The following is a 22589-nucleotide window of genomic DNA, read 5'->3' as shown; positions in this document are numbered from 1 at the left end:
AGCTCACTATGAACAAAACAGAAGGTGAAAACATTCCACCCAGTAAAGCTGCCATCCTCCAGGTGGGGCCCTGGGATTTCCCCAGAATTATAAGGGATCTCCAGTCTACGGAGATCAGTCTCTCTGGAGGAAATGGCCGTTTTGGAGGATAGACTGTATGGCATCACATCCCTGCTGGGCTTCCTCCTTTCCCCCAACTCCGCCCTCCCCAGGCTCTACCCCTAAACCTCCAGACAGTTCCCAAGTCGGAGTTGGCAACCCTATCACCCAGGTTCCTCGCTGGAACTTTAGAATTAAGCATTCCATGCAAGAGCCATGTGAGAGACTCGGGTCTTTGTTTGCCAAGTCAGATTTCCTTCACAAACTGCTGATGCTTGTTTCAGAGGTTAGCTATGCTGGTCTGCAGTAGAACAGCTAGAGTCAAGTCCAGAGAGCCAGCGTGGTGTAGTGGTTAAGAGCAGTGGTTTGGAGCGGTGGACTTTAATCTAGAGAGCTGGGTTGGATTCCCCACTCCTCCACATGAGTGGCAGATGCTAATCTGGTGAACAGGGTTGGTTTCCCCACTCCTACACATGAAGCCTGCTGGGTGACCCCGGGCTAGTCACAGTTCTCTCAGAACTCTCTCAGCCCCACCTACCTCACAGGGTGTCTGTTGTGGAGAGCGGAAGGGAAGGTGATTGTAAGCCAGTCTGATTCTTCCTTAAGTGGGAGAGAAAATCGGCATGTAGAAACCAACTCTTCTTTTTCTTCCAGAAACACCTTAGAGGCCAACAAGATTTTTTTGGGGGGGGATAAGCTTTTGGGAGTAACAACTCTCTTTGTCAGGTAGAAGTTGGAGATTCTTGAATCCTTATATCCCAGTGAGAAGGTGGTAAGGGTGCTAAAATTTGTGGCTTGTTCAGCAGAATCGAGGCAGCTCTACGAGTCAAGTCTCTTTATATGTTCTGAAGAGTGAGGACATTTTGCTGGGAAGCTAGCAGCTCCGCTTCACGCTTTGGTTAAGGAGATTTTGGGTTTGTTTTTTGTTTTTTTGCATGCAACATGCGGTAATGCTACTGGAGGGGGAGGCATGGTGTGTCGGGAAACATATGGTGCGGTTAGGCAGGCCTAATTATTTGCTGATTGCCGAGCGGGCTGGGTTTGTGTGCATTTCTGGTGGCTCATTGCACAAGTCAACAGGTTCCATCCCGTGTCCCCCAGAAAGTAACACACACACCCCGCACAAATTAAAACATCATGATTACTGTTTAAGACAAAAGGATCTTTGCTTATTCCATGACAATTACAGGCCACAGAGTAACTAACTTCAGAACGTTGCCGTGCTTGTATTCCACAATTACTATCCTAAAATGCTGTATGCATAATTTATATGGTTAACATCTATATATCTTTTAGTAATCTAGCACAGACATTCATATTCTACACATTTTTGTTCTTCCACAACCCAAAACAAGTCATTAACCATTCCTGGCTTGTCATCCCTGGCTTGGGCACAACTATGGATTGTAAGATGTGAAGATAACAATAGGAATGTGAGTAACTATAATTTGTTGCATCCACTGAAATGCACAAAAACAATACTTCAAACTCAGAGTTCATTTATAGCTAACTACTGCTGCTTCCGTAACTGCATATCTTCTTAGAGGGATGGTTTTCTTTCTTTGCAGTTTCAGTTTTTTTATTTATTACATACATTACATAATAACTGGATACAAAGAAAGAGGGGAGAAATAAAAAAAGAAAGATGAAAGTTTATATCACTTCATACAAAGCAAAAGGATACGTCCGATCTATAACTTTTCCGTTCAAATAGATTTTAAAAATTGACCATAAAACTTATTTGTACCTTGTAAACTATTTCTTTACATCCTTTGCTAGTATGTTAATTTACTTAGTAACACTAGATTGCAGACACAATGGGGGCTACCACACTTTGTATTCCCAGCAATGTATTAAGAGTTTGAAAATGTTGTAAAAAACATCCCTTTAAAAGGGTTTTTGGATACCACGGCTTATAAATGGTTGGAAGACGTCTTCACAGCTAAAGGGGCCAAACAAAGTGCGAACAGTATTTTTTATAACGTTTTCAAACTCTTAATACATCGGTGGGAATACAAGTGTGGTAACAGCCAATGAAACCAATCTTTTTCCCGTATACTGTGTGGAGAAGTGTCTACACATTATGTCGACATTACAAAAATCGGGTCTGCACTCTACCCATGCCCCAGAAGCCTTGCTGCAAGTGTAGCCAGCAAAAGGAAAAATACTGAGAAAGAGTCCTTTCTTCCCAACCACAGAGCACTTCAGTGCTTAGAGATGCAAATGGCTTTGGCAGGAGTGAGACAAAAGGTTTAGCAGCTAACACCTCAACTAGACTGACATCCCTAAAGGATAGAGGCTGAGGAAGCCAAAATGCTGGATTATATTTCTTCTCTTTGGGCCAGGAATATTGGGGATGACCCCAGAGGGGGATAGAATTCTAAACAGGAGATTAGAAATTTTGGGACATGAGGGAGAAGGGGTTTTTTGTCTATTGTCTTTCACCCCCTTCCTCCTCTCCTCCTTAATCTCTTCAACTGTGCTCAAGACATGAAGGACTAAGCCTTTGCAACAGGACTCCATCTTGACCTTATGTCAAGAGACAATGGGAGAAAGCCCTAAAATTGAGAACTAAGGTGGTGAAGGATTTGAAATTGGCACCTTTAAAAATTACTTGCCTATCCCAATTCAGCATCCATTGAGGTATGTATAGAATTAGAGTTTAGATGCCTGTTGACACCATTTCTTTTTAACCTTGCTCAGCCTGATGCTTGTATGGACTATGTGTATGCTTTTTATTCATTGAACTTTGTTTGAATTGAATGCCTGAAGGTGGATCTCTGTACCCAGACCACAGCTAATTCAGCCACACTTCCCAAGGCATGGCAAAGGGGCAATGGTTGAGCTCACCACCCCCAATATACAAGGGTGTCATAGGTTATCTCTACGTTAGCTAGTATGAGCAAAATGGAAGGCATGGTAAATTGGTATTTAACCCTTCAGACTCCGGTTGGTTGCAGTACCTGAAGCCAAGCTCACTGCTCTGTTATTAGCAGTTTTAAAAAGAAGAGAAACATGCATTTTCTCCTTTAAAACACTAGCAACAAAGCAGAGGGCTAGGTTTCAAACATTAAAGTGGAGGTTGAAGGGTTGAAACCCTCTATCTTGAGGCAAAAACAGAGGGGGTTTAACCTTTCAGCCTCCACTGAGTGAATTTGCACTTTATCAGTGGAACAAGATACCTTATCATCCTCTTATCTATTTATGCCCTTAGCTGCCTCCTTACATCACACCTCCAAATTTTTACCTTCTACCTGCTGAGATAAAATTACCCCCAATCTACTCTCCCCTTCCAGGAGAAGCCCTAGCTCAGTGTTAGAGCGCCTGCTTTGCATGCAGAAGGTCCCAAGTTCAATCCCTGCCTCTCTAGTTAAAAGGATCAGGTAGCAGATGATGTTGGAGACCGTCGCCTGAGACCCCAGAGAACCTTTGCCAGTCAGAAGATACAATCCTAACTTTGATAGACCGTGGGTCTGACTCAATAAAAGGTAGCCTCGTGCATTCATAGGGTTGCCAGGTCCCTCTTCGCCACCAGTGGGAGATTTTTGGGGTGGAGCCTGAGGAGGGCGGGGTTTGGGGAGGGGAGAGACTTCAGTACCATAGAGTCCAATTGCCAAAGCGGCCATTTTCTCCAGGTGAACCAGCTAGAGATGTTATAATGACTTGATACCCGAAGATTAGAAGGAATTGTGAAAATTCGTGTTGTAAGTAGAAACTGGAACACAATGTTTGAATCAAGATTTGATACTTATTTATATGCTAGTTAGACATATTTATGTATATATAGGATCAGAAGTGGGACTGTTGAAGAATTCGAAACGGCCGTATCCCCTTCTGGATGATGTCTCTTCTGCTATGATACCTCTTGGAAGGATCTTTGTGAATGAAAAATAAGAAGAACAAATAGTTACATCAGCATTGAACTTTACCAGTGTGGATACTATTAACTCTATTGTATAGACTTCATTGTTATATAAACAAATTTGTTTACACTTTAGTTTAGGATAGATATAGCATTAGCATTAGGTTGTTATAGTATAGTTCATTGCCTAACTGTGCAGCATCTTAAAACACATTTTTGCACTTTGTTACTGCATTTGAACCGGTGCTGATTTCCAAATCCCTGTGATACATGCACAGTGGTGTCTATTTTTCCAGCAAGTATCTGGAGGTTGGCAACCCTACGCTTTCATGTCTCTACACCCAAGAAGTTTCTGAACAAGAGTGGAACTAAAAAGGAGGGGAGAGACGAAAATGAAAACACTTTATACAAAATAAACTGAAATGAAATATTCTGTAAAAAGGCCAGGCGTTCTTCAGCACACAGTACAAAGAAGTGGCAATAAAGCTGCTTACACAAGTCTAGTTAGAGGATACGGCTATGAGAAGTGAGGGTGTGCCAAACCATTTACCGTATTGCCAACGCTTCAATTCATAAATCAGTCCAGCCCCTTGTCCTCATTTGTGGATTTTAAAAATATATACACGTGCAAAAAAATAGTTCTTTTACCGCGCTTCTAGTTTTTCATCCTTTAGGGGAAAGCAGTCTGGCTCGAGTAGAGTGAGTCAATATTTTTATGGAGAAATTCTCAAAAAAGAAAATAAAAAAAGGATCACACAAATAGCTGTAACACTTGTGAAAACATCTTCTGCTAATATGCCCAGAAGCATTGCTTATGTATTGGTACCATGTTGCCATCTGTCATCACAACTTTCTGCATGAAAACATGATAGAGGTTACACTCCAGAATGGTTTGTCATTAGGGTTGCCAGGTCCCTCTTTGCCCCTGGTGGGAGATTTTTGGGGCAGAGCCTGAGGAGGGAGGGGTTTGGGGAGAAGTTTGGGGAGGGGAGGGACTTCAATGCCATAGAGTCCAATGGCCAAAGAGGCCATTTTCTCCAGGGGAACTGATCTCTATTGGCTGGAAATCAGTTGTAATAGCAGGAGATCTCCAGCCACCACCTGGAGGCTGGCAACCCTATTTGTCCTCCATAGAAGGCTGGTTGAGGTATGGGTAGGGTTTCCAACCACCAGGTAGTAGCTGGAGATCTCCTGCTGTTACAACTGATCTCCAGCCGATAGAGATCAGTTCCCCTGGAGAAAATGGCCGCTTTGGCCATTGGACTCTATGGCATAGAAGTCCCTCCCCTCCTCAAACCCCGCCCTCATCAGGCTCCACCCCAGAAACCTCCCACCAGTGGTGATGAAGGACCTGGCAACCCTAGGTATGGGCCTGTTTCCTTCACCGTCACCCCTCCCACGATTTTGGGTCTTTGTTTGGATTATGCATGCCATTTCTAACTACCAGAGGTTACTTCGCTCTCCCCCGGCGTTTCCTCACATTTTGCCCGCATTTTCAGGGACCCGTTTTATCACAAATTTGAAAACGCGGGCAAAATGTGGGGAAAGGCAGGGGGAGAGCGAGGCGACCTCTGATGGCTAGAAACAGCACGTGTAATCAAAACAAAGATCCAAAGTCACTGGAGGGGTGACGGCGAGGGAAACAGCCATGCATAAAAGACCATGGTGTCACCTGAAGCTAGAATTGCCTCTTGGGCCCGTGGTGTTGCCAGGTAGAGCCACAAGGGAAGAAGATGACGAAGACGACGACGAAGAAGAGTTGGTTTTTATATGCCGATTTTCTCTCCCACTTAAGGAAGAATCAGACCAGCTTACAATCACCTTCCCTTCCTCTTCCCACAACGGACACCTTGTGAGGTAGGTGGGGCTGAGAGAGTGTGACTAGCCCAAGGTCACCCAGCAGCTGGCTTCATATATAGGAATGGGGAAACAAATCCAGTTCACCAGATTAGCATCTACCGTTCATGTGGAAGAGTGAGGGAATCAAACCCGGTTCTCCAGATCAGACTCCACCGCTCCAAACCACCACTCTTAACCACTACACCACGCTGGCTTTCTGTGGCATAGGAGGTGACTGGGGATGCTGATCACCTCCTATGCCACAGAAAGCTTGGAGGGAGCTGAATTCCTGTGGCGCATCTGCACCCCTCACATTGTGCTGCTGCCTCAGGCTGTAGCTTGGACCAGAGAAACATATCCGCCACTGTCATATTTATAATTGTCACGCAGCATTGCATGCTTTTCATGTGTGTCATCCTTCTGTGCCCCACCAACGGACACCTCTGTGTTCAGGAGCCAAGTTAATTCACGGAAAGGGCTTCACCGTCTGGAAAACTCCTCTGCCAAAGCTGAGCTCTCTCTGGCAAACTTTGCTCGCGTCTAAGGTTGCCAGCCTCCAGGCGGTCTAGCTGTCAGGCTGCTATCTCGGTTTCGTTATTGCCTCTGTCTCTGTGCTGTATTGTCTGCCCCCCAAGGTCGCATGCCTAAGCCTGGGAACTCAGCTCCTGGGAAACTGTATTCCTGCGTGTAATCTCCCGCCTTTCCTGCCTTATAATATCTCCCAGCTAGTGAACCTTTCATAGCTGTCATTTTATTCGTTTGCACTGTATGCCTATTTGATCAGTAAAAGCCATCTGTTTGGACTCTATAAGACTTTGTGGTGATTTCTGGTTCTGTGGGCCAAGGGCTGACATTATGACAGCTATCCCATCTTCACCGTTCTCCTAGCCAGGCTGGAGCCCAGGGGGGTTCGCCTGCCACTTGGATGGGAGCTGTGCAGCTCTCCAGGTGATCTACTACCCTGGAGTCCTTCTCAGAGGACCCTACTGTGAGGGTCTCTGTCTTTGTGTCTCTGCTTTCCATCACCTGCTGTGTTATCAGTGAACTCGTAAAAGCAGTTCACACCTTCTGGTCTCAGGCGCCAGGCCTGATGGCCCATGTATCTTCCCCCCCCCCGCTGTTCTTCCTGCCAGTACTCCCTCAGGCCGATGCGGCCTTGGAAGTGTGATAGCCGCCCAGACTTCCTGGGATCTGTCTGATGTTTTGTATTATGCCAAGCTTGTAACTTCCCATAACAATAAGTGTGAACCCCAGTGCCCCAGTGCCCTGGAGTCAATATATTCTGTAAACCCGTATAGCCCCTCACTTGCAACTTTCTACCTGTGCCTGTCTCATCTCCTGAAGGCTTCAATAAATCGATTGTTTCTGTATCAACGTCTGAGCAACTGATTTGGAGAAGCAAACTCAGAGAGGGGGATCTCTCACATTAAGTTGCAAGTCCTTGCCTCTCGGACTGCAGCTGTACCGCTTTGGACAGAATGTCAGCCGACGAGGACACCACCCCTAACCCCGATGCCCCCAAGGAACCGGACGAGCCGGAGAAGCCGGACCCTAAAGAGGAGGGAGCCAAGCCAAAGAAACCGAAGGGTCGCGCCCCCGACCAAGATCGGGACGGACGTCCCCGGGGGCTCACTTATTGGCTGGACTCTCCCAAGGGCTGGTCGCTCTCGCGGACTGCGGCGAAGGATCGCCGGTTGGCCTTCCCCAGCACGGGACTCGAAGGGGACCCGGCCCGCAAAGAGGCCCTCATGGAGGAAGAACGAAAACAGTGGCAGGAAGACCGCCGGGCTATGCAGGAGCAGATGGAGATCATGCAACGCGTAATGGGTGAGATGGCCACGACCCTAGATGCGCTGAAATTGCAACCTCCAGCCGGTGCTCCCCCAGACGGGGCGCCAGTAGTTCCGCCCGCAACCCCTGCCCCCCCGGCCCGTCGGGACCTGAAAGTCACGTATGACGGGTCGGGAGACCAGTTGACCTTTTTTATGGTCCAAGTAGACATTTTTATGCGGGAACAAGGCCGAACCTTCGTTTCTGAGGAGTCCCGGGTGCAGTACGTGGCTTCCTTACTGCAAGGGGAGGCGGCTGCCTGGATGGTGTTGCAGTATGAACTCCGCTCGCCGGTGCTGCGAACCCTGGACGAGTTCATGGTAGCACTCCGAAACCGTTTTGAGGACCCGACTCTAGGTGAGCGGGCTAAAGCCTCCCTGATGCAACTGCGCCAAGGGACTAAGTCGGTGGCGCAGTATGCAAGTGAGTTCCAGTCACTGGCTAGCCGAATTCTGGACTGGAGTGAGGCTACCTTGGTACAATGTTTCAGGGAGGGTCTCAACCCAGACCTCCAACATTGGGCCTTCATGCAAGGGAACCCCCCGGATGTGGAAGGTTGGGTTCGCCATGCTGCTGACATCGAGAATCGCAAACAACTCCTGAACTTGTCCAAGCAACGGATTGGGCGAGACCCCAGGCCCCGGGGTGACCGTGGCCGGGAACTCCGGCAAGGGGGTGGCGGGGTCCTCTCGGCCGCGGAACGCCGCAAGCGGTTCGAGGCCGGCGTCTGCCTGATCTGCGGGGGAAAGGGTCACTTTGCATCGCAATGCCCCTCTCGCTCAGGCCGTCCGACCCCTCCCCGCCAAACCCAGGCCGAGCCGACGAAACCGGCCGCCGACAGCCAGCCTCGCCGCAGAAGTGGACCACTGAGCCGGCGCTCCGGCGCACCCTCCGCTCTCCACGCACGTCCCCAGGATGGGGCATCCGACTCTACGGTCCCATCGGGGTCCCGGATTACAAATACCGTCTTTGATTCGGACGGCTCCCCGGAGGCCACTACCCCGTCCCCCTCTTCCAGCGAGGAGGAAGAGTGGGAACAGCCGGCAAAAAACGCCGTCGGTCTGCTGTAGAGGGGGCTCCGCAGCAGACCGTCCCTATCGTTGTGCAAGGAGCTCCACCGATGGTAAGCGCCCAAGAGGACAATGTATTTGTGCGTGTCCATCTGTCCCTACCCAAAGGGGGTCCCCCGTTAGAGGTCCCCGCGTTGGTCGACTCGGGGTGTGCCCGCACCATGATAAATGAGGAAACTGCCAAGAAGTTGGGTGTCCGGCGCAAGCGGCTTCCGGGACCCCTCCGTTTTTCCCAAATGGACGGGAGTGACTTTAAACGGGGCCCGGTGACCCACAGAACTGCAGCCGTGATTATGTCCGTGGGGGAACATTGGGAACGGTTGTATTTCACTATCGCCCCTATTGTAACCCCTGTGGTGTTAGGGATGAACTGGTTAAGGGGGCACAATCCCTCCATTGATTGGGTTAAACGGGTGCTTTCCTTCCCCGAAAACCCCTGTGGGTTGCATGACAAGGAACGGGTACTCAGGACTCCAGCCGCCGCACTGGTAGGGTCCCCCGCCCCAGTCTCTCCTCAATTACCCTCTGAGTACTCGCAATTTACTGATGTTTTTGATGTTAGAGAGTGCGACGAACTGCCTCCCCACAGAGAAACGGACTGTGCCATCGAGATTGTAGGGGAAGGCAAACTGTCTAAGGGAAAGGTTTACCCCATGAGCCCTAGTGAAAAGACAGTGTTGCGAGACTATCTGGATGTCAATCTGGCGAGGGGTTTCATACGCCCCTCCAAGGCTCCTTATTCAGCCCCAGCTTTCTTTGTAAAGAAAAAGACGGGAGATTTAAGACTGTGTATTGACTTTCGCAGACTGAACGCAGTCACCCAGTCTAATGCTTACCCCCTCCCTCTTATTCCTGACCTTCTAGCACAATTAAAGGAGGGCCGAATCTTCACCAAACTGGACTTGGTAGAAGCCTACCACCGCATTCGCATCAAAGAAGGAGATGAACCCAAAACGGCCTTTTCCAGTTGTTTTGGGATGTTTGAGTACCTAGTCATGCCGTTCGGACTTTCGGGGGCTCCGAGTGTCTTTATGCAATTAATTAATGAGGTTTTGCATGATTTACTGTTTCGGGGGGTGGTGGTATTTCTCGATGACATCCTTATTTACTCTGAAACCATGGAAGACCATGTGCGCCTAGTGCGAGAGGTGCTCCAGCGGCTGCGGGAGCACAAACTGTATGCTAAGGTGTCCAAATGTGAATTCCACCAACCCTCCATTACATTTCTGGGGTATGTGATCTCCCACCAAGGGTTGGAAATGGACCCCGCCAAGGTCCAGGCAGTGCGGGACTGGGAACCCCCCACTACCCGCCGCCAACTTCAGCAGTTTTTGGGGTTTGCCAATTTTTACCGGAACTTCATTCCTAACTTTGCCCAAGTTGCGCTTCCCCTCACTGCCCTGTTGCGTACCAAGGACAAGGGGGCTAGCGCCGCGCTTCCCTCAGCCCGTTTGCAATGGTCCCCCCAGTGCCAGCTAGCTTTTGAACGTTTGAAGCTACTTTTTTCATCCGAACCCGTTTTGGCTCACCCAGATTGCACCAAGCCTTTTGTGGTGCAAGTGGATGCCTCGGATGTAGCCATGGGCGGGGCCCTATTGCAGAGGGATGAGGGGGGACGGTTGAGACCATGCGCCTACTTCTCCAAGAAGTTTTCCCAGTCTGAAATCAACTGGGCCATTTGGGAGAAGGAGGCAGCAGCGGTCAAACATGCCCTTACCATATGGCGACACTTCTTGGAAGGGGCCGAACTGCCATTCGAAGTGTGTACCGATCACAAGAATCTTGAGGCCCTCAAGGGGGCTAGAAAACTCAATGCCAAACAGGTTCGGTGGGCCCAATTTTTCGCTAAGTTCCGGTTCACTCTCAGACATGTCCCTGGCAAAGAAAATGCCCTAGCCGACGCTTTGTCACGACTTCCCCAGTATCGCAACGATTTCGATCGCCCAGTCGACTCCCTGTTCACTCCCGAGCAGCGAGGGGAAGTTCCTAGCTTAGCCGTCACCACCCGGTCCCAAGCCCGACCACCGGAGACCCCCCCTACACTCAAAGGCATCCCGGAAGCCTTCCAACAGCGACTCCGGGACGCCTCCTTGCAGGAGGAGGAGCATCATCTCCTCCCCACTGGTCTGGAACGTACCAACACTTGGTGGGTGCAAGGGGGGAAACTGTACGTCCCCTCCTCTCTTCGCAAGGAAGTATTGGGACTTGTACATGGTGCCAGGCTAGCGGGTCATTTTGGTTTCATAAAAACGCTTCACCTGGTTCGAAGACAATTCTGGTGGCCCGGTATGAGATCTGATGTAGAGTTGTATGTGCGCAGCTGCCCCACCTGCGCCACAGCCAAGAAACGGATGGGAAAACCCCCAGGGCTTCTCAAACCGCTTGAGAGCCCCTCCCGTCCCTGGGAAGTCATCGCCATGGATTTTATCACCGACCTACCTCCGAGTCGGGGAAAAACGGTTCTTTGGGTTATCACAGACCTCTTTTCCAAACAGGTTCACTTCGTTCCATGTGCAGGCCTTCCTTCAGCCCAGGGCTTAGCTAAACTGTTCATCACACACGTCCTCAGGCTACACTCGATCCCGAGGAAGGTCCTCTCCGACAGGGGGGTCCAGTTTGTTGCCAAATTCTGGCGGGCCTTCCTAAAGTTAATGGGAGTGGAAGAGCAGGGCCTTTCTTCCGCCTATCACCCCCAAACGGATGGTCAAACAGAACGAGTAAATGCGGTGGTAGAATGTTATTTGCGTTGCTATGTAAATTTCCACCAGGACGACTGGGTCGACCTGCTGCCATTTGCCGAATATGCGTATAACAATGCGCCTCATTCCTCTACCGGCTTTAGTCCCTTCCAAGTTATATACGGGACGGATTTCGGCCCTTTCGGTTCTGCCCCCGTCTCGCCAGAGCTCCAGTCTACCCCTGACCTTCAGGAGTGGATTCAGGTGGTTAAATCCACCTGGCCATGGTTGCTCAAAAATCTGGAAAGGGCAAAAAGCAAGTACAAGGAACAAGCAGACAAACACCGGTCTCCGGGATGGGAACTCAAGGTGGGGGAGCAAGTCTATCTGTCCACCAAAAACCTCCGCTCTCTTCGCCCCTGCAAAAAACTGAGCGACCGTTATGTGGGACCTTTCCCCATTACCAGAGTAATCAACGAGGTTACTGTGGAACTGGACCTCCCAAAAACTCTGAAAGGAGTCCATCCAGTCTTTCATATAAGCCTCCTCAAACCCTATGTGGCAGCCCCCCAGTTCCACCCCCCTCCCGCACACGAGATTCCTACCGTAGTAGGAGGGGACACCCATTTGGAAATATCCAAGGTTTTAGACTCCAAATGGAAGAAAGGGAAACTGTTTTACTTTGTTCGCTGGAAAAACCTTGGCTCCGCTCATGACGAATGGGTGGCCGCACCCCACATGGCGGCTCCTCGCTTAGTCCGGGAATTCCACCTTGCTTATCCCGATAAGCCTCGTCCTCTCGGGGACCCCGGGGGGGGGCCTTAAGGGGGGCAGAATGTGAGGGTCTCTGTCTTTGTGTCTCTGCTTTCCATCACCTGCTGTGTTATCAGTGAACTCGTAAAAGCAGTTCACACCTTCTGGTCTCAGGCGCCAGGCCTGATGGCCCATGTATCTTCCCCCCCCCCGCTGTTCTTCCTGCCAGTACTCCCTCAGGCCGATGCGGCCTTGGAAGTGTGATAGCCGCCCAGACTTCCTGGGATCTGTCTGATGTTTTGTATTATGCCAAGCTTGTAACTTCCCATAACAATAAGTGTGAACCCCAGTGCCCCAGTGCCCTGGAGTCAATATATTCTGTAAACCCGTATAGCCCCTCACTTGCAACTTTCTACCTGTGCCTGTCTCATCTCCTGAAGGCTTCAATAAATCGATTGTTTCTGTATCAACGTCTGAGCAACTGATTTGGAGAAGCAAACTCAGAGAGGGGGATCTCTCACACCTACTCTGTTACAGGACTTAATCGCTGAACTTTTCCGGACGAACCGAGAGGTTTGCCACTTGAGGGGACTGGTACACGCGCAGTGGCAATCTCTTACAGGACGTCTCTGGATGTTAACATCGGAGGATACTGATGCTCGTTTAGATCTTCAGGACTTGGATCAATTACTGGACGATGCCCGATTGGCGACTGAGGATTTACAAATATTAACTGGACTTTTGGATAATCTTATTTCTCGACAAACTCTTTCTACCATGGCGGGAGCCCCGCCGGAGGGTTTTTCCCTGATCCCGGATGCGGCCAGCTGCCAGGCTGAGGCCAAGTGAGTCGCTATTAGCACCGCTCTTCTCCTTGTGGAATGTACAAAGGACACCCCGGTAGCCACCTTGGCTCAAGTTTTGACCCCGACGTTTGGAGCCGAGGCATCCGCACTGGCGGTTCGAGTACAACCTCTGCTGGGCGGGGAACCTGACCCCATACTCTTGCTCCTCGAGACAGAACTTTTGCCGCGCATTACGGCAGAGGCTGCCCTAAGACTTGAGAACGCCAAAGTTCTTGCGGATCAGCAAGCCGCCGAAGCGGCTAGGGTCGCAAGAGAGAGAGAGGCGGCGGAAGCAGCCAGGGCGGCTGCAGCAAGGAATCAGGCGAACGTGGACACGCGCCCCAAGGACTATGTACTGGGACTATCAGGTCTAACTTTTTCCCCGGCGTTTGTCCCGTCGCGTGCGACCCAACGCGCACGCCGTTTGGCTGACCGACGTCGAGACTCAGATGAGTCTGAAGACGAGGATTTATATGGGGATAGCTCTCAATGGGCCACGAGCTTCCGAACCAGTAAGCCTCATCTTACTGGTGGCCCAAGTGAGGAGGTTCATCTTTTACGAGCCCAGAATCGGGAGCTCTCCGACCGTGTTGATCAACTCCAAGAAGTAATGGAACTTATGCTTCACGAGAACAGGCAATTACAACAAACCCTGATAGCTCAGAGACAGCCCGTTCCGATACCGGGTCAGGGGGTACCCGTACAACCACCCGCTAATGTGCCTGCTCCACCCTTACCTCCTGGAGCTCCTGTTGCTCCTCCGCCCGGACCACCCGTGCAACCACCTGCTAATGTGCCTGCTCCACCCGTGCCTCCCGGAGCTCCTGTTGCTCCTCCGCCCGGACCACCCGTGCAACCGGGTCAGCCCGCGCCCGGCCCTTGGAAGCAACTCAAATTGAGGACTACGTATGACGGATCTCTTGAGACTTTGCCTTGTTTCTTGCATCAAGTGGACAGTTATATGCGAGAACAAGGTCAACTTTTCCCCACGGAAGATAGCCGGGTGCGGTACGTAGCTTCCCTCCTGACAGGCAAAGCGGCTGACTGGATGGTCCTCCAGTTTGACACCCGCTCTCGTGCGATTCGTTCCCTCAACAACTTCATGACTGCCCTGAGAAGGAGGTTTGAGGACCCCTTCCTGGGAGAAAGAGCCAAAACGGAACTCTTACAATTAAAACAAGGCTCTGCTACAGTTCGGGAATTTGCCGATGAATTTCAGCGACTAGCAAGTAAAATTGTAGGTTGGCCCGAGACCACCCTAATCCATCATTTCAGGGAAGCCTTGCATCCTGACATTCTGAACTGGTCTTACATGCGGGGCGATCCCGATACCCTCGAAGGCTGGATCCTATTAGCCGAGGAAGTGGAAAGCCGCCGCCGCTTTATTTCTCTCGTCCGTCAAAAGCACAAGGAGAAGGGCACCCAAAAGCCTCAACCCAAGGCACCACTGCTCGTCCCACGAAATCCCCCACGTCCGCTCCAGGAACGTGAAGCCCGATTTCAGAGGGGTGCCTGTCTTACATGCGGAGAAATGGGCCACTTTGCAGCCGTTTGCCCACGCCGCCAGGAATTATTTCGTCCCAGCACGACAACCCGCACCCGAGGTCGTCCACCACGCAGAGGCACCGCGGCCACCCGCAGCGCAGCTCCGGGAAGGCCCACACCCTCTGCACTCCATGCCGGGGACCCAGCCTCCCTGCCTGCTTCCAACGACCCCGCCGGGTCTCGGATTACAAGTGCCCCATTGGGGGACAGCTTTCCCTCTTCGGATGAGGAAAACCCTTGGATTTCTCCAGCCTTAAACCTGGAATCTCCCCTCGACTTGTCAAAAAACGGCTCCGGTCTGTGGTGAATGGAGCATCTCCACAGACCTCTCAGGATCTTCCTATCAAACCGAATGCTCCTACCAAAATCAAAGAAGTGGACTCCACCGTCTACGTAGATGCAGTTTTACAACAACTTAACGGAGGTCCACAAATCCCCGTCAAAGCACTAATTGACTCCGGTTGCTGTCGCACTCTCATAAGCGAAGCCACGTTTGCTGCACTCAGAGCCGACTCAGAGGCTTTACCCGCCCCCGTCCAATTTGCTCAAATGGACGGGAGCCAATTCCAGGGGGGTCCAGTTGATCATCGCACCATAGGGGTGGCAATGGGAATTGGTTCCCACTGGGAACAAATAGACTTCACTATAGCCCCTATCCGATTTGAAGTGGTCTTGGGAATTAACTGGATTAAAGGACATAATCCCAATATTGATTGGGAAACAAACACTATCTCTTTCGCTAGTCCCACTTGCGACCAGCATCGGCAAAACTTTGCTCTGCCATTTCCGCCCGTTCCAGCGTTAACCTCTACTGCCCCAGTACCACTGGCTCTACCCGCTGTATACCGGGACTTTGAAGATGTCTTCGACCTTAGGGAATGTGATGCCTTACCCCCCCACCGGGCCTCAGACTGTGCGATTGAAGTAGTAAAGGACTGCACATTAACCAAAAGTAAGATTTACCCTATGAGCGCTTCCGAGCGCACTGTCCTCCGGGACTTTTTGGACAAAAACCTCGCCAGAGGGTTCATTCGCCCTTCGAATGCCCCAAACTCGGCCCCCGCGTTTTTCGTCCGGAAAAAAGAGGGCGACCTTCGCCTGTGCATTGACTTCAGAAAGCTCAATGCGGTTACCCAGACCAACGCCTATCCTATCCCATTAATATCGGATATTTTGGGACAATTACAGGAAGGCCGTGTGTTCTCTAAATTAGACTTGGTGGAAGCCTACTACCGAGTCCGTATCCGCGAAGGAGATGAACACCTCACTGCCTTCTCTAGCTGTTTCGGAATGTATGAATTCCTTGTAATGCCATTCGGATTAAAAGGGGCCCCAGGGGTCTTCATGCAACTCATCAATGAAATCCTACATGACCTTCTATATCGTGGGGTGGTGGTCTACTTAGATGACATTCTCATTTATTCGAAAACTATGGACGAGCATGTGACTCTGGTCAGGGAAGTTCTACAACGCCTGCGTAACCATCAACTGTTCGCTAAACTAGCTAAGTGTGAATTTCACCAAAGCAAACTCACGTTTTTGGGATACATCATCTCCCACCAAGGTCTTCGCATGGACCCCGCCAAAGTCCAAGCCGTCCTCGATTGGACTCCCCCCACCAACCGTAAGCAAGTACAGCAATTTCTGGGATTTGCAAACTTCTATCGGGGATTCATCCCTAACTTCGCCCAAGTGGCTCTACCCATTACGGACCTACTGAAAACTAAGGGAAAAGTAAGCTCGGCTGCCTTGCCCTCCGCAAAAATCCTATGGACTGAGCAATGCCAAGCCGCCTTTCTGGCCCTCAAACGCCTCTTCACTTCGGAGCCGGTGCTACGGCACCCAGACCCAAATCAAATGTTCATTGTGCAAGTCGATGCTTCCGATGTAGCCATGGGAGGGGCTCTCCTCCAGCAAGGACCGGACGGTCTTCTTCACCCTTGCGCTTACTTTTCAAAAAAATTTGCGCACGCTCAATTAAACTGGCCCATCTGGGAGAAAGAGGCCTCTGCAGTTCATCATGCACTGACTTTATGGCGGCAATTCTTGGAAGGGTCTAAAGTACCCTTTGAAGTTTGGACCGATCACAAAAATCTAGCTGCCCTCACGGGGTCCCATAAGCTATCAGCGAAACAACAACGGTGGGCGGAGTTCTTTGCTCAGTTCCGTTTCACCCTGAAGCACGTCCCTGGGAAGCAGAACGTTCTCGCGGATGCCCTCTCCCGTTTACCACAATATCCGGTAAAACTCGAAAGACCTACCAACTCTCTGTTCACCCCTATGCAACGTGGGGCCCTACCTATGCTGGCTGTGCAAACCCGATCCCAGCATCAACACGCCTTCCCTAACTCGCAAGCTCCGCCAGCCCAACCGGCTGCCCAGCCGCCGCCGCAACAGACCGGAGTTCCCGCCCCTCCTACCCCTCCGACCGCTCAGCCGCCTGCAGTCTGCGCGCCGCCGCACGTAAGCACTAACCCTATAACTATTTCTCAGATCTCCAGGACCGACGGGGGGGCTCCCTCCAAAATCCCCATCTCCGAATCCTTTTTAACTGTCCTTCGGGACCAGTGCCTTTTAGAACGTTCCGCTCATACCCTACCTCCTGGTGTTTTGGAACAAGGGGGGTCCTGGTACAAAGACTCAAAATTGTATGTACCCAAAGCTCTCCGGAAGGACGTTTTACATTTAGCTCATGGAGCCAAAACAGCTGGGCACTTTGGGTTTCTGAAGACCCTTCACTTATTGCGCAGACAGTTCTGGTGGGGGGGAATGCGTTCCGACATTGACTCCTTCATCCGCAGCTGTCCCGTTTGTGCCGCTGCGAAACGATCGCAGGGCAAACCCCCGGGACTGCTACAACCTCTTGAAACGCCCAGCAGACCTTGGGAAGTGATTGCTATGGACTTCATGACTGATCTCCCTCTCAGTGGGGGTAAAACTGTGTTGTGGGTTGTTACTGATTTGTTTTCTAAGCAAATACATTTGATTCCATGTGCAGGGATCCCCTCTGCTCAGAAACTGGCCCGCCTCTTCGTGACGCATATATTTCGTTTACATTCGTTTCCGCGTAAAATAATTTGTGACCGCGGAAGTGGTTTCGTTTCTAAGTTTTGGAAAGCTTTCCTCAAGTTGGTGGGGGTGGAACAGGGATTATCTAGTGCATACCATCCTCAAACTGATGGTCAAACTGAACGTGTCAATGCTGTACTTGAATGTTATTTGCGTTGTTATGTTAACTACCACCAGGATAACTGGGTGGAACTGTTACCTTTAGCAGAATATGCCTACAATAATGCCATGCATCAATCCACAGGTTTTAGCCCGTTTTTTGCTGTGTATGGACAAGATTTCAGTCCCATCGTTCCTACAGATGATGTAGAGGGGGAGGGGAACCCCGACATTGCCTCCTGGGCACACGCCCTCCGTACCACTTGGCCCTGGCTCGTTAGCAACCTCGACCGGGCCAAACGTAAATACAAAGCGCAAGCTGACAAACATCGCTCCCCCGGGGGTGATCTGCAAGTGGGTGCTTTGGTTTACCTTTCCACCAAAAACCTCCGTTCCACCCAACCGTGCCATAAACTCAGCGCCAAATTCATTGGCCCTTTCCCCATTACGCGGGTCATAAACCCTGTCACAGTGGAACTGGCTCTCCCCAAATCCTTGAGGCGTGTGCATCCTGTTTTCCACATAAGCCTCCTCAAACCCCATGTTGCTTCTCCACGGTGGCATCCGGACCCACCGCCTGCGCAGCCCATCATGGTGGGGGGGGAAGAACACTTCGAAGTCTCCAAGATCCTTGACTCCCGTATTCACCATGGCACTCTCCAATATCTAGTTCGTTGGAAACATTTTCCCCCTGCCTATGACGAATGGGTGCGCGCACGGGATGTCTCCGCCCCCGACCTCGTCGACGCCTTTCACATTGCTTACCCGGACAGGCCAGCCCCCTTGCGAACTGGGAGGGGGCCTTGAGGGGAGCAGAATGTCAGGCTGCTATCTCGGTTTCGTTATTGCCTCTGTCTCTGTGCTGTATTGTCTGCCCCCCAAGGTCGCATGCCTAAGCCTGGGAACTCAGCTCCTGGGAAACTGTATTCCTGCGTGTAATCTCCCGCCTTTCCTGCCTTATAATATCTCCCAGCTAGTGAGCCTTTCATAGCTGTCATTTTATTCGTTTGCACTGTATGCCTATTTGATCAGTAAAAGCCATCTGTTTGGACTCTATAAGACTTTGTGGTGATTTCTGGTTCTGTGGGCCAAGGGCTGACACTAGCAAAAAGGAAGCAGCACGATGGCCTAGAAATAGAAATGTAATGGCACTGTACTATAAAGTCATGAACATATACACATACAATATTAACAAATATGCACAAACCTACAATATCCAGCTGTGCCAATACAGAAGTCCTAAACAAAACCAATTGTCCTAAATCACTGGTTCCCAACCAGGGGTCCGTGGACCCCTAGGGGTCCACGAGAACCAAACCAGGGGTCCGCGAAACAAAGTTATAAACCCATAATAAATTAATATTTTCAATTAAAAGTTCTCTATTATAAAAATATATATTCAAATATTATTCTAAGTTTAATGTTTACCTAACAAGATAATTCACAGTGGGTAGCCGTGTTAGTCTGTCTGCAGTAGTAGAAAAGGGCAAGAGTCCAGTAGCACCTTCAAGACTAACAACAATATTTTTGGTATGGTATGAGTTTCGGGAGCCACAGCTCACTTCTTCAGATACCTGAAGATATCTGAAGTAGTGAGCTGTGGCTCACGAAAGCTCATACCCTACCAGAAAATATTGTTGTTTACCTAACAGTTAGGATTAAAGTTTATTTTCAAATTCTCAGAATTTTTATTTTGAACCTTGGGGTCCCTGCACTGATCAAAAAGGTCCTAGTGGTCCCTGGTCAAAAAAAGGTTGGGAACCACTGTCCTAAATGAACATGCTATCTAGCATACCAAAAGGACAATGCAATGGATGGTAATATACAAGTCTTCAAACAATAATAGCAAAGCACAAGACTTCAAATAGCAATCGTTCGATAGATCGAAGGAACGGATGTCCGAATGTAGACGCAAAAGGGTAAGGCCGGCTTGTTGGTCCCTTTCGTGCCAGGAAGCATCCTTCATCAGTTGCTTTGAAGAATGAAATTGACATGCGTCGTGTCGGCATGTTCTTGTGCATAAGGTGAATTCTCATTAAGATTATGCTAGCACTTAATGCCACAAGCCATTTCAACAGAAGTACTTCTAGTAACCTTCCTGCCAGTTGCTTACTGGAACGTGGTGGCTGGAGATCTCCGGGAACTACAACTGATTGGCAGACGACAGAGATCAGTTCCCCTGGAGAAAACGGCTGCTTTGGAAGGTGGACTCTATGGCATTATACCCCGCTGAGATCCCTCTCCTCCCTAAGCCCGGCCTCCTCAGGCTCCACCCCCAAAATTTCCAGGTATTTTCCAACCGGGAGGTAGTAACCCTACTCATGCCTGGCTTGCCTGAGTTCAGATAGTAGAACTGAACACTCAGGACTGAATTTTTACGAGAAGACTTTGATGAGGAGGCTTGCCTCTTCCAAAGTTTCCTCAAGGGTCCTCAACTTGTATATTACGAAGTGTAGCATACAAAGCAACCTTTGGAATATGGTTATGAGTAGGCTTGCACCGACATCACTTCTGGGTTTAGCTGGAAGCGACGCAGACATTCTAGCAATCGCCTCCAAAACGACAGAGTTTCGGAGGCGATTGCTAGATCGTCCGCTTCACTTCCGGGTAAACCCAGAAGTGACGTCAGTGCGGCGCACGGGTTAAGTGCGCCTCAATCGTAGCCGCCAGCCATGCCCCCACAAAGCTTTCACCGGTGGCGAGGAGCAACCTGGCAACCCTAGTCAATGAGCGGACATTCATTGGAGAAATCAGGCTAAATTGCCATGAATAAATAACATGTTTTTATCCCCTATTATCTATACAGTCTTGATAGTCCTAGCCATCGCAGAGTTTTTTCTCTTGCGCGAGTAAATGCCTTCCCATCAAAGTTGTTATATGGAAGGTTTCAAAATATTCCTAAACAGGAACGGAAATGTGAATGTGGCTCCAACCCTTTGGACTCAATCGAGCACATATTGCTGGATTGCTCATTATACGCATCCGCTAGGAAGAAATGGTTAAATACTTGGATACATTCTAAATATTATCTTCCTAATAAAATAAAATGTCAAATTTTATTGGATGATACAACAGTAGAGATCACTGTGGCGGTGGCCAATTTCTTAGTCGATGTGTTAACAATGAAAAATTTGGGAAACTCTGTGTTATGATTTTATGTTTGTTTTAGCTTTTTTAGCTGATAGTTGTATTTATACTGTTTTTTCCTCTTTGTAATATTGGATATGCCATTAAAGGTTTATTGAAGGAAATAACATGTTTTAAAACACAGGTCCACTCCCCTCTTTTCCCTTCCGACATTCAAGCAGAATTTGCTTTCCTGTGTCAGACACACCATTTTCCAGGAGAGGAAAGCCTCCTTGTAGGAAAGAAATGTGTGTGCTCTCATGTACGGCCAGTGGGAGTCTTCATCTGGCTTTCCAGTCAGCGCAAAACAAAATAAACATTTGTGGGGGCTCACGGCAGCTGATGTACCTGTTTTGTTTCAGTACAGATATTCCTCTATGAAAAGGCCCCTACAATCTGAAACCAGATGATAACTTTGTGGGCTACCGCCCATCATGTTCTACGTATGCTGAAAGAACGTGTGAGGAGGAGGAGGAGGAGGAGGAGGAGGAGGAACTTCAACGGCACAGAGTCCAATTTGGCAATTTTCTCCAAGGGAACTGATCTCTATCAGCTGAGTTAGGGTTGCCAACCTCCAGGTACTAAGACTGTGCTACTGTGTCTAATATAATAGGCACTCATAAATACACAAGGTGAACAACACATACAATCATATCAAGCACAAACATACAAAACCATCTCAGGGATGGTGGTAACAAGGAACAGTTCAATTCAAAAGTGCAATGTCTCTCAAAGTATACACATCAATCTTCTGTATTTTGTATACATCTCATGCAGGTAAGTGAGCAGATATAATAGATATTTAATATTCAGGGAGGAATAACTTCATGGAGGATACGGCCGTTTCAAATTCTTTGCAATTGAATTCTTCATCAGTCCGAGCATGTTCCTCTTATATTGCACATTCCTCTTATATTGCACACACCTGCATGAGATGTATACAAAATACAGAAGATTGTTCTGTATACTTTGAGACATTGCACTTTTGAATTGAACTGTTCCTTGTTACCACCACCCCTGAGATGGTTTTGTATGTTTGTGCTTGATATGATTGTATGTGTTGTTCACCTTGTGTATTTATGAGTGCCTATTATATTAGACACAGTAGCATATAAACAGTCTTTGAACCTATATGTGTTTTTCGCTCCTGTACTGACTTCCTAATCTCCCGATACTAGTACAGTGGTGTCTATTTTCTCCCCCCCAAAAAACCTCCAGGTACTAGCTGGAGATCTCCTGCTATGACCTCCAGCCGATAGAGATTAGTTCACCTGGAGAAAAATGGCTGCTTTGGCTCTACCTGCAACTCACTCCAGTCAACATCCCGACGACAGCTTTCTGCAACTGTGGACGCTTCTCGAAAAAATTTGGAGTGATCTGATCTCGATGGAAGCCTCGTTGGGTCCCCATCGGGGAGAAGGTCAGCTGTAAATGAAGTAAACAAACAAATAATGTGTAGGAAAGTGCCAGTTTTTCATGGAGGGAGGTAAATGCCATCACCTGGTAAACAGAAACTATTAAAGGGAGAAGATTTTTTCCTCTCTCTCCAGGCAGCTGGCAACCCTGACCCTCAATGGAGTGCCCTGTTTTTCCTGGGGAGAAAGTTCCTCTTGGCAGGTTTGCAAGGAAGCCGAGAAGAGAAGGTTCCTCCCCAGGAACACCCCCCTCCCCCCATCTCCACTTTCTTTCATGGGGATCAAGGGTTGGAAGATGACAAACCCAACTGATTAATAGACACGAAATGTCTCCTGTAATTTATTTCCTTTCTGCACCT

The 22589-nt window shown here is 49.4% G+C and overlaps 1 protein-coding gene across 1 annotated transcript in view; it reads right to left on the bottom strand.

The window, feature by feature from the left end:
* The window catches only part of LOC130476455 (cytochrome c oxidase subunit 7B, mitochondrial-like), a 36950-nt gene extending 14725 nt beyond the window's left edge, over positions 1 to 22225 (bottom strand). Inside the window, exon 1 of the mRNA XM_056848398.1 lies at positions 22127 to 22225. Within this exon, the coding sequence (XP_056704376.1) occupies positions 22127 to 22225 (99 nt within the window). The remainder of the gene's footprint in view (positions 1 to 22126) is intronic.
* Between the last annotated feature and the right edge of the window lie 364 nt (positions 22226 to 22589).

This window comes from Euleptes europaea, chromosome 4 (genome assembly GCF_029931775.1).
Source record: "Euleptes europaea isolate rEulEur1 chromosome 4, rEulEur1.hap1, whole genome shotgun sequence".
NCBI classification, from domain to species: domain Eukaryota; kingdom Metazoa; phylum Chordata; class Lepidosauria; order Squamata; family Sphaerodactylidae; genus Euleptes; species Euleptes europaea.
The sequence above is the reverse complement of the archived record's forward strand: the minus strand, read 5'-3'. Positions and strand labels throughout refer to the sequence as shown.